The 12,725-nt window shown below is 39.7% G+C and overlaps 1 protein-coding gene across 1 annotated transcript in view; it reads left to right on the top strand.

Annotated features, from left to right (window-relative positions):
* EPB41L2 (erythrocyte membrane protein band 4.1 like 2) overlaps positions 1 to 12,725 on the top strand; it is a 96,572-nt gene that overhangs the window by 39,344 nt on the left and 44,503 nt on the right. Inside the window, exons 4-5 of the mRNA XM_065889232.1 lie at positions 5,844 to 5,886; positions 9,836 to 9,911. Coding sequence (XP_065745304.1) covers positions 5,844 to 5,886; positions 9,836 to 9,911 — 119 coding nt within the window. The remainder of the gene's footprint in view (positions 1 to 5,843; positions 5,887 to 9,835; positions 9,912 to 12,725) is intronic.

Consider the following 12,725-nt stretch of genomic DNA (forward strand, 5'->3'; position numbering starts at 1 on the left):
ATATCTCATCTTATTTTAGTGTAGTGCTATGTCTCTCATGGTTGGAAGCCTTCCACTTTACTCTTGAGTATGAAAATCTATCATTATTAGTGTTAGAACTTTTTAATGTCTGTAGAGAACTCATGTAAACTTTACTATGGAAAATTTCGTTAGAAATATGTGAAATCAAGCAACCTGTTATTATTTTATACACAGAATTCCCAGTCCATGTAGTACTTGTATTCCTGTCTAAATGGAACCATCATTAAGGATTTTGGACTATCTTTAAAGGGAAAATATTGTCTTGAATTTTTGATGTTAACAGAGTTTGGCATCTGGCCCAGGGATTTTAATGTCATTTTGCTTCAAGTCATATTGAAAGGGGAGCTTGTTTGAAGTGTAGTTGATATCCACAGCTAACTTTATGAAAATTGATCAACACATTTCTCTGATGGCCAGACCATTTCTTCCCCCAGAAACTAGAACTAAAAACTCTCGTATTAAACTGTTTGTCACATATAAACTATTCTTTAATAAAACTCTATATTCAATCCAGTTACACCTTATAATACCGCAGACAGGTGTTGGAATCATGTTCTCCCAGATGCATAGTGAATGTTTCAATGTAACAGAGGGCCTGTGAGGTTTCTGCTAACACTAACGTGATGGCAGTGTTCTTAGACTTAATTTAGACAGAGGTATAATAAAGGGGATCTGCTTCAGTGCTATAAATTCTTTTTTTTTTTTTTTTTTTTTTTTGCGGTACACTGGCCTCTCACTGTTGTGGCCTCTCCCGTTGCGGAGCACAGGCTCCGGATGCACAGGCTCAGCGGCCATGGCTCACAGGCCTAGCCGCTCCGCGGCACAAACCCATGTCCCCTGCATCGGCAGGCCAACTCTCAACCACTGCGCCACAAGGGAAGCCCCAGTGCTATAAATTCTTAAAGGAAAATGCAGATTTTAGACAAAATTATTTACTTTTAACATTTGGTAATAGGGTGTGTGTTGGATTAAGTTTAATTTCTCTCACCTGGCAAAATTGACAAGCACCAATTTTGAAGGCCTGGCTAGGCAATTTAAAAACTTCTAACTCTAGGGTCTCGGCATCTACCCTGAAGGAGAATTAGGTGAGATAGATATTTTTGGGAGGGAGGGAATTAAAAGATAGATTTTGTGACTGTATCTTGAGTTGTTGTCTAAATCTAGTGTGGTCAGTGGCCCAAGACAGGCAGCTGGCTGCACGTCAGACTGCTGATGAGATGCTGCTTGTGGATGGGCCTGAGCGCTCATGTCTACCAGGTGAAAGTGGTTAGCACTTCTGTGGAGTAAAGACTGTGGGTCCTGACATTATTTGATACAGCTGTTCGGTGTGATGGGGAGGAAGCAGTCACCTGCTTGGGCTTTCTGCAGGAGGCCGTCAACAATTAGAATATTTAACCAGTGAAGGCTGGAGGTCTTCCTGACAAGCCAGTTAAAGGACTTGAAAAATGTCTCTCTACATTTGACTTCCATTAAAGACAGGAATTTCTGCACACAAAAAAAATCTCTGGTTCTACTACTCAAATGGTGGTGCAGGGCCCAGCAGCGTTGTCACCACTCAGAAGCTTGTTAGCAGTGAGGAATTCCAGGTCCTCACGGGTGGCGGGAGTGTTCTGGTACTCATAGCCTCTTGCGTGGGAGTGAGGCTCTTTGCAGTCAGCCTGGACATTTGGGCGATAGTCTCTGAGGTTTTTTCTAACACCAACATCCTGTGAATATAAATATAGTGATTCATAAGCAAACTTTTATATTTTTCTAGATGTTTCTGTTGTTGGAAGATAATTGAGAATCGCCTTTATTTAACACTTTCTGAGAACCAGTATTGAAAATATTACAGGGAAATGCCAGAAGACTTGGTGTTAACCAGGACTGTTCCGCTCTCAGGTTTGCAGTGGGTAAGAGAGCAGAATTAAGGAGCTTCTCTAATTAACTGACAGAAAGACTTAAGTGTGAAAAAAAAAATGTGTATAGCTATTTGCTGCTTAGTTAAAATTTTTTCTCTAACCTGCCAAGGCAGGTTTTTGGTTTTAACTTTTTCTTTGTGCCTAGATTCCTTTGACAGTCTAGTGAATTCTGTGGGCTCCTTCTCAGAACAGTGTTTGAAACGTATGATTATAAAAAAACAGGCCTATAAAGGAAGCCAATAAATAACATTCTCAACATATTAATTTTAAAAATTGGGATAAATTCATCAATATCTAATCCCTACTGTGATTTCAAAAATATTGATTAGTATAAATGATATTTTAAGATCTGCAACTACTCTAGTGTGCTGTGGAAATAGTTTTGATTCCTATGAGTGACAAAGCTAAAGGCACTGCTGATACTAGCCAGGTTGTTTTTGTTTTTCCCCCTACATTCATAATTAATAGTAATGCTAAATTTCAGCTAAAGGTTAATGAAGATAAAGAGGTGACATTTTTTCCCCCCAGCTGATTCACAGACTCTTGATTTCATGTTCTAAGGTGATTTAATAACACTGACATTCTAGGACCACATTTTAATTTTAATTTACTTTTGTTGGAAGCCTGTGATAGGATTCTCTAAGGAGAAGGGGTCTGATTTTTAATCTCATCTGGCCCATGACTACAGTGAGCGTATTTTTTTGAATCCAGAGTCTGATTTATTAACTTTTTGTGGGTAGAAGTAGTCACATAAATATTAACTTCCTTAATATATATAATATATCTCCTTTGGAAATAAAACATTATGTGAAGAAGGGATATATACTGAAAGGTGATAGAACAATTTAATTTTATCATTACCAAAAAACATCTACTATTACAGGCACTAGATAAAGTCCATTGCATGTGTACTTACTCCTCAGGAAGCGTTTGAATGAATGTTTGAAGAGAACAACCCCATGGGGTAGATGATACGATCTTCATCTTGAGGGTGAGGAAACCAAGGCTTAAAGAAGATAAGGAATGAGCCCAAGGTCACAGAGTAGGTGGAAAGCCAGAATTTGACTCCATGTAGTTCTGATTCCAAAGTCTATGTATGTGGCAGCCAAATCTTTAAAAAATGGGAATGGTGCGCTCTAAGCTGTCATGGTGTGTGTGAGTGTGTGCACTTACGTCATTCTCTGATGGCTTTTTCCATCTTTTTGTGTCTGCTTGATCCACCCAGCACTCCTCAAGTGTCAGAACCAAGAAATTCATTTTTATTATTTATCTGTTAAAAAGTTTTATGTCTACTATTTACTTATAATTGATAATGCGGATAATAGACTGATATTTCTTTTAAAAGTCATGTTAAGGCATTTTTGGTTTTTTTACTTAGGAATTTATGACCCTAGGCAAAAAAATTGTATCCCACTCATGATCTAAGTGCTCATTGGAGCTAATTATTCAAATAAAAATCAACCTAAGACAAATAATATAACCTGTGGTCTTTTAAATTGATCATAGCATGGGAAGGGAGGAGACAAGCAGTGGGCCACCAGCCAACAGGTATTAATTTAGTACTTACACTGGTTGCCTAGAACTGCCAAGTCCTGTGAAGGACGCAGGGAATAATGGTCTATCCTGGCCTTGCAAAGACCTCCTTACTCCTGGGTGGGAATGGAGTTCACAGTGTGGAAGTGTGTGTGGTTAGCAGATGGGTACCAAAGGGCAAACCAGGTCGGTGGATGCAACAAGTCCTCTCTGCTGCCACTGTTGGATCATATCAGGTAAACTCTGCCCGCTCAGTTTTTGGATGGGCTCTGAAATCAAGAGAATAAGCCGCTTTGGTCTTAATGTTGTGCCTGGCAATGTTGTGGAAAGTGGCCTGAGAATGACAGCGAGTCTGAATGTGGTTGGCTGGTGCACAGAAACTTATTACTCATACTCCTGGGTCTGCAGAGCCAGATTGACTCTCTGCATGCTGTGCAGAAACTGTCAGGTGACTTGTACGAGGCTTTGGTGATTCATGTGAGAATGGACAGTGCCGGGTGGCTGGGACACAGGGTTACTTCCTGGGGTTACAGAAGATGCTGCTGCTTCCACCCTCTTACTTGGGGAACAGAGAGGTCTTTTTTTTTTGCTGTTCTGTGAGAGACCTCTATACCAATTGTCACACAGTGAAACTGGGGATTTGGAAGGGGTGTGTCTAGGCCTTTAATAAGACCAGTAGTTTCCCCTCCCCTCTCTTCTTTCTTCTGTGCTTATGTTCTGAGGGATTTTTTTCCTTTTCAGTTTGGCATGAGTTGTGTCTGATTCAGTTTTTCTTGCTGTGGTTGTTACATCCTTGGACGAAATACCAAAACACTTTTGACTCTCCTTCCCTCTCCCCCAGCCACTCCCCTGTCTGGGCCAGAGGCTGAATGATGTGTTTTTCTCATTCTTGTGCCTCATGATAGCCCGCCGTTTGGGAGCCAGCTGTTGCACGGACAGCTGCTGCAGGGCCGGGAAGCTGAATGCCAGGCTCTCTTCTTCGGGGAGAATTAGAGCTGCTCCTTGACACAGCACTGGAGGTACCACGAGAGGCTCCCATTGGCCCTTCACATCAGTGGGCCATGCAGCTGGGCCACCAGTGCTATGAAACTTAGACCAAGCTCTGGTAACTCTTTGTTGAGAGGGTTGAATATAACCAGTGTTAGAACAGAGCCATGCATACCTTGGATCCTTGCTGCCCTCAGTATAAGCCCTGAATGGTATAGTAAGACCCGTGGGGGTCTGTGCAGCTTTGCTTTCAAAGCATCCTGTTGTTACTGTTTCTTAATAGTGTGTAAGTTAATGTTCTGTTGTACCCATTCAACATATTGCTAAGATAGTAGGTTATAATTTTCTATGTAGCAGTAAACATTTTAATTGTTTGCTTTATGTATCTGAATAAAATTCTGTTTAAACACAGATGTTATAATACATGATTTGGGATGCATTTAGAATGAATGAAACTTATTCTAAAGCCAATTATTTGAGTCAGTTTAATATATCTCAAAAGTGTAATTGTTCTATTAGTGAAGATAAAGTGAACTTTAATAATGACTTGAGGATAAGGTAGAAGTATAAAAAAATAAACATATATATAGCATATACATAAACACACACATATGCAAATTTTTTTATTGGATACATCTTTTGCCTGTAGCTTTAAAAAACAAATATTTAACGTCCTTAGAGGGTTTGAACCTAGTAGTTCAAATTTGATCTTTTTTGCTTTAAGATATTGTAGTGGTTTCCTAGAATCTTTTTTAACTTTCTCAAAGGGTGGAAATAAAGGAAAAGTGAAAGGGAGTTCCTTATGATTGTGACTTTCAACTTGGAATGAAGTTGTAAAAGGATGTTTAAATCTTCCAGGAAGGAAAATACTGGCTGCAATCTGACAGTACTTCTCCATGGCGTTGTAAAGTTGCAGGCAGAAACAAAGTTTAAGGAGGAATTGGCTTTAGGAGTTGAGATAATTGTGTTTGATGGGGGTATGTGTACTTTTAACCAATAGTTTCCAATTCACATTTTATCCATGAATAAGAGCCAATGATTGTCCTTGACTGAGCTCTCATTTCAGTGTCCACAGGGGCTGTTGCTGGCAGTACTACTATAGAATAAAGACTAGACGTAGATGTATTACGTCTCGTCATTTGGGTAGATGTTTGATTTCACATCCAAGAAAATGAGGCACAAGAGACCCACCTTAAAGTGTTTTAATATTTACAACACACACACAAACACGCATTCAAAAACAAATCAGTACTGAGCCCAGTGGAATGCTAGTAGCTGTTTGCATAGGACTTCGTTAAAATGTTTACACTTAAGTTTAAGTACGTGAACTGTAAACTGTTCCATTTTGGACTCTGGACTGCTTCTTATGGGTTAATTAACCTTTTTTTTCACCCCCTGCAGAACTGGCTAGATCCCGCAAAAGAAATGAAGAGACAGCTGCGAAGTGAGTATTAAATCGTCAGACTTTGAAGTTATCAAGTTAATCTTTACATCTGTGTTTTTCTATCTTTACTAAAATTCACAGGAATGTAAACTAGAATAAGATAGTAATAGAACCATCAGCTCTGTTTTGCATTCATATCATATAGGAAGTTGAGACTCAAAAATACTTCTGTAGAATCATGCCTGTTTATTTTGGTCATGGCTTAGGGACTCCTGGTCAAGAGGTTGTAGACTCCTTTTCTTAAATAGTCCCTCACAGTGTCTGCCACTGTGAAGCAACACCTGATCTTTGTCTCTGGGGGAAAGTATGAGAAGCTGCTTTTCTGTAACTTGCCCTTCTTATATGAAATGTACCCAAGAGAGCCCTATTACTCTTGTTTGTCTACTTGATTTTGGCTGTGTGTCCAATTAGTTTAATTAGTAAGCATGCCTCTGGCTCCAGAGGCATATGGATACACTGCTTCTGGATGTCCTGGAGTGAGGGTTTGAGGGATTGCAAAATGATCCTTGGAGTCCTCTGAGGTGTTTGCCTTCTCTCCTCCTTTGGCCACTTTTTGTGCTCTGAATCTGGGTTTGTTCTTAGTTCTGTTTGTCCCTTTCTTCCATTTCCCCATTTGTTCTTACTGTCGTCTCCCTAAGTGACTTACGTGTCCCACTCTATCTAACCAGCTTCAGTTTCCTCCTGTGACTGGTTTTGTGATATCTGCATCACGAATCATTATCACCTCAGAACAACCTCTGATAGGGGATCTGGCTACTTAAATTACTGCAGGGTCTGTGAATGACTTAAGCAGAAAAGGGAGGGAGCCACAAACAGCTGGACTGTTCAGACAAGAGAACAAAATTCTCACCAGCCGTTTGGACGGTGGGCCCCAGAGCTGGCCAGGGAGAAGCTGTCCAGGGAGCAGGATGCTCTCTGCGCTGTTGGTTTCATTTCCCTGCTTATTTATTATTCCCAGCTTATTTATTCCCAACGTTAAAACACTGGAACACATCTATGCTTTTCCCTTCGGTTCCTTTCTGTCTGCCTTCCGTCTCATTTTCAATTCTCCACATTTGTTTTCTTTATTTCTCTTTCTTTCTCAGATTATTAATAATTTTGGGAGATTTCCTATCATTTCTTTCCTTCTCTACTCTCCTTTTTTTTTTTTTACGGAGTGTATACCTTATTTTTCCTATTTCCTCTCCTTGTAGACTCATCTTTCTTTTCATTTTTAAAATATCTTTGATTAGAGTGACCTTCCTGATTTGCCCAGGACTGTGAGGATGTGGGACTTTTAGTGCTAACTGGGGTGGTTGGTCACCCTGTCTTTTGACTGTTATCCCTGGCTTTCCATCCTTCCCTCCCTCCTCCACCCCTCTGCCCTGCATCTATTATCTTGGTGTTTCATCCATTCATGTTTGCTTCATAATAGAAAAGGGGGAAAGTAAAGAAAAGGAGTAATTAGAGATACATTATGCTTATATTATGGAAGAAACTGTACCAGAAAGCTTCGGAACTTTTTCTAGTCCCTTCTGCGGTTGTTAAAACTCTGCAAAGTGCATGAATTCAAAAAGGCATGGATGCTTGGTTCTTTCACTTTCTCTGAAACCCTACTTGCCAAGTGACCCAAACCGTGGACGGAACAGGATAACCTGTGAAACATGATTGATGTTCCATTGAATTTGTTTCCTATAGTTTTGCTTTGGCTTTTGTTGCATTGTGTTTGTGTGCTTCTCCCTTCAGAGTCATGGAGCTATCCTAACTTTTGGAAGGCAAGACTCCTTCTTGCTGATTATGAATCATGGTCTTACGTTTTGATTATTTGTGAAGTTTTTTTTTTAGAGTTATTTCAGGACTTTTGCCCTTGTGGTTTGGCAAGAGGAATAACAGTAACACAGGATTTGGCATTTTCAAACTATTGGAACTAGTTCCCTAAATGGAATCCTGTACCGTCCTGATCATGAAAGTAGGCTGAGGAAATGAAGTTTTAGCTGTTGCATTTTACCTCTTCCTTTCTGCTTGTGTTAAAATGGATGAAAGAACTGTTTGTTCTGTCTTAGCCCAACCTCTGCAGTGATTTATTGTCATTCAGTTAACAGAGGTAAACATTAATCTTTTTTGAGTTACGTTTGACAGCTGACAGCCTATCAGTTTCTGTGTAAAAGTTGCCTAAAAATCTTTATTTTCTCAAATGTACACAAATAAGACTATATAGATATATAAGGCTATATATCTTAGGCTTGCCTGTATTAATATATAAACAATCCATAGCTAGATAGACTGTTTATATAGCTAGGTAAAAATGATAATACATAACTAAATAAAAAGTTTAGCATTATCAGTACAACTTTATCAACTTTAGAATTGGAAATAGAACCTGCAGTATGTGTTCTATTAGAAACTTAGCCCTGTTGTCGTATCCAGGTAAGCATGTGCTGGTGTTAATACCTAGGAAACAAATAAATAAAGATCCATTAAGAAGTGATATGATAGTCCTGTGATGACTTTGCTTAATTATGGGTTAGTAATTACCTTGAAGAAGTACATATGCATCACAGCCACCCTGGTGCTACTGGCCAAGAAATGGCATGTCTCTTAATACTCAAGAAAGTTCTATATCTTTTTTATGATGTTTTAAATGTATTGAGGGAACTTGAATCTGTTTATTAAATGTGGCAGGTTTGCGTCGTTAGTAGAATAATGATGTATTGAGCCAAAATCCAGCAAGAGTTCTGTGTATTCACAGTAGCTATTCAGTAACTCTTCACTGACTTCTGAGTAGGAGGAAAGTTAGCGTGTCTACGGTGAGAAAAGAACAAAATGATCCATTGAGCAAGAGAATGGGATTCAAGAAATTTTTCTTCAACTCCCTAAATGAAAGCAACTGTGAGGCCTTCAAATATGTGTGAAATGAAATAACACACACACACACACATACACACACACACACACATACAGTTTTTATGTTTTTATTTGGAAATACCATGTACTTTGAGTATAACTCTGAATTCAGACTATTGGAATTATTTTGATCCCTTTACGAAAATAATACCTGCCCTTTGGGATCTTCCCGGACCGGGGCACGAACCAGTGTCCCCTGCATCGGCAGGCGGACTTTCAATCACTGTGCCACCAGGGAAGCCCATCATTTCTTGAATAGTTATAGTGATCATTTGATCATTATTCCTCTTCCCCCAACAATATAGAAATCCTAAATTGCTTTTTTTTAAAAAAATAAATTTATTTTATTTATTTTATTTTTGGCTGTGTTGGGTCTTTGTTGCTGAGTGCGGGCTTTTCTCTAGTTGCAGCGGGCAGGGGCTACTCTTCATTGCGGTGCACGGGCTTCTCATTGTAGTGGCTTCTCTTGTTGTGGAGCATGGGTTCTAAGCACACGGGCTTCAGTAGTTGTGGCGCACGGGCTCAGTAGTTGTGGCGCATGGGCTCTAGAGCGCAGGCTCAGTAGTTGTGGCACACGGGCTTAGTTGCTCCGCGGCTTGTGGGATCTTCCTGGACCAGGGCTCAAACCCGTGTCCCCTGCATCGGCAGGCAGACTCTTAATTACTGCACCACCAGGGAAGCCCTCTTTTTTTTTTTGTTTTTAAAGTGTGGAGAATATTTGGCATCTAGAGATCCTATGGTTAAAAAATCTTATCTCAGAACTATTACATGAAGTTTATATTAAAATGTTTGCATACTGGATCACCATATAAAACATTTGTTGACATACCAGTAAATGTTTATAAAAAAGTGAACCTATTATTCTTTGATGATGGGTTATTTATGGAATTGATTTTCACTTCATTTTTGTTTTGTAAATGATATTTTCTTTAAATTAAAAAAAATTCTCTGAATTGATTTATAGCAGGACTGATCTATACTATTTGAACATTGACTTTTAAGTTTTATCAGTATAAATGGTGATTGTGTTGGTTGCATAAATAATCATGATCTTTAATAATTACAGATCTTCCTTGGCTCTTCAGCTTTAATGTGAAGTTTTATCCTCCTGATCCTTCTCAGTTGACTGAAGATATCACCAGGTACTTTACATTTATACTAAAAATGATTCTTTTTTTTTTGCGGTACGCGGGCCTCTCCCGTTGCGGAGCACAGGCTCCGGACGCGCAGGCTCAGCGGCCATGGCTCACGGGCCCAGCCGCTCCGCGGCATGTGGGATCTTCCCGGACTGGGGCACGAACCCATGTCCCCTGCATCGGCAGGCGGACTCCCAACCACTGCGCCACCAGGGAAGCCCCTAAAAATGATTCTTTACTTACAGCTCTCATTTATTTCAGTGCCCTGTGGGGGAATGATGGTAATTTTAGGATTAAAACCAAAACATTTTTTCTTAAGCTGAGTTTTAGAAGTTTCCTTGGAAGTGGATATTCCAAAATAGTTTGAAATGTTTCTGGTTTCAGAAATTTTATTCACTTTTCTTTAACTTCCCATTTATATTGAAGTAATGGGATCTTTTTTAAAAATTGCAGCAGGGACTTCCCTGGTGGTCCAGTGGTTAAGACTCCGTGCTCCCAATGCAGGGGGCCTGGGTTCTGTCCCTGGTCAGGGAACTAGATCCCGCATGCCGCAACTAAGACCTGGCACGACCAAATAAATAAATAATTTTTTAAAAATGCAGCAACTTTGCTTCCTATGTTGTACTTTCAAAAATCACTGGTATTTAATATTTCAGATTTTCATACTAAGATAGTTTTTATCATGTAACCCATATGTGCCTGTGTACTAATCTCAGCTTACAAACGTTATATAAAGGTAGAAAAATGAAAAACTTTTTAAAAGTTAATTTTTGGAAGTCTCTTGAACTGTAATTTTTACACACACACACCTGCTCCCCAGGATAAAAAACTAATAAGGTAGGCTTTCTTATGTAAGAGTCGCTAGCTGTTTCATTTCCATCTCCTCTGAGATTATCTGGACAATACAGACACATGCTTAAATTGCAAATAAAAATTTCAGTTTAGGAGCAAGAGAGCATTTACTGATTTTGAGAATGACTAAGTGTTTGAATGGGAACAAGGAACATTTAGAGTCCACGAGTACCTTGATATCTTAGCCCTATTTAAACTGGGTATCAGCGATTGGAATTCTTAGCTCTGGTAAGAGTAGGTCTATAGAGTGATTCGTATATATTTTTAAAAGATTATTTACCTGGCCAAGGAAAAGTGCATTCTGTATATATACTTTTGGAAAATTACAGGGTGTTAGCTAAAGACTCTGTTTTTGATTCCGGTGGTTCCTGTGTCCTTGACGTTTTCTGCTAGACCAGTTTTGTCATCGGATGTGAAGTTGGGTAGATATTTAAGCAAGTGCGTGATATCCATGTGAACTAGGAATAATGGAGATTTTTTTCCAAGATTGGATAAATGACAGGCCTTTTTTCCCCCCTTTTACTGATTATTGCTGAATAAGGATTTACTGATACTAATTAAGTTTTGATTGAATTAGCTTCAGCTAGTAAATAATAAATAGCAGCTCTAGCAGTGAGCTGCTTAGAGCATGAAACGTGACAGGTTGCCGTGCGTAGGATATGCATGTAGGCCTCACTGCAGGAGGGCCTTTGAACAGTGCGCATAACTGGGGTTTTGTGACCCAGCGCCCTCTTTTTTTTTTTTTTAAACATCTTTATTGGGGTATAATTGCTTTACAATGGCGTGTTAGTTTCTGCTTTATAACAAAGTGAATCAGCTATACATATACATATGTTCCCATACGTCTTCCCTCTTGCGTCTCCCTCCCTCCCACTCTCCCCATCCCACCCCTCCAGGCTGTCACAAAGCACTGAGATAATATCCCTGTGCCTTGCGGCTGCTTCCCCCTAGCTATCTACCTTACTACGTTTGTTAGTGTGTATATGTCCATGACTCTCTCTCGCCCTGTCAAAACTCACCCTTCCCCCTCCCCATATCCTCAAGTCCGTTCTCCAGTAGGTCTGCGTCTTTATTCCTGTCTTACCCCTAGGTTCTTCATGACATTTTTTTCCCTTAAATTCCCAGCGCCCTCTTTGTACATACATTCCTCCTTGCAGTGATTCGTTTGGGGATGATAATCCTTTGGTGATTGCAACTTTATAGCATCGGTAAAGTGCTTTGGTTTTCTTTTTAGAGGGACCTTGAACAGTCTCCCTGCGTGTTTGGGGAAGAATGAAATAGTAGTCTAGTGAGCTAACTAAAAGCCTGAGACCAGCCTGTAGCTTTGCAGCCTAAATATTACGACTGAAATCTTCACTATGACTTGAGTTGAACGTGTAGAAGGTGGGATAGGCGTTTGAGGAGGGCAAGAACACAGTTCAGAATTATGTCTGAAGAATGATCTGTCCTGTCGTAGGAAGGAGACGGACTTGGGAAACTCAGGAGGCTGTTGCGGCTTTTGTTTGAAGTTTTCGGGCCGTAGCCATAGGCTTTAAAACAGAAGAAGGGATCAGTGTGAAAAGTAGATATACTAATATGAGGAGGAGCAAGAAGATTTTAGTAATAGGTGGAATCTTTATGTTTAGGTCTTAACAGTGCTGTAAAACGTGGAGAACTAGTGATATTCTTGATTAGACCTAGAGAATTTGAGGATAACGTGGAATCGTAGTTTAAAATTTAGTTTGCTAAAATAAAGCAGTGATGCTCATGTTGTTCTAGGGGTCAAGGAAACACATAATTCTCCTTGGAAAGAGAGCTACTGCAGTGCTTAAAAATACTCAGACTGTAGTGATAGTGAGATGAGTTTCATTCTTAGAAAATTCTGGAGCATTCGTCATGTGGCAAGTACTTTGCTAATAATTGTGGGCTTATGATGATGATAAACAGAATCCCTGCCCTGCCTGACAGGAGATTTGGGTGGTAATACAG

This window comes from Phocoena phocoena, chromosome 12, assembly GCF_963924675.1.
Source record: "Phocoena phocoena chromosome 12, mPhoPho1.1, whole genome shotgun sequence".
Taxonomy (NCBI): Eukaryota; Metazoa; Chordata; class Mammalia; order Artiodactyla; family Phocoenidae; genus Phocoena; species Phocoena phocoena.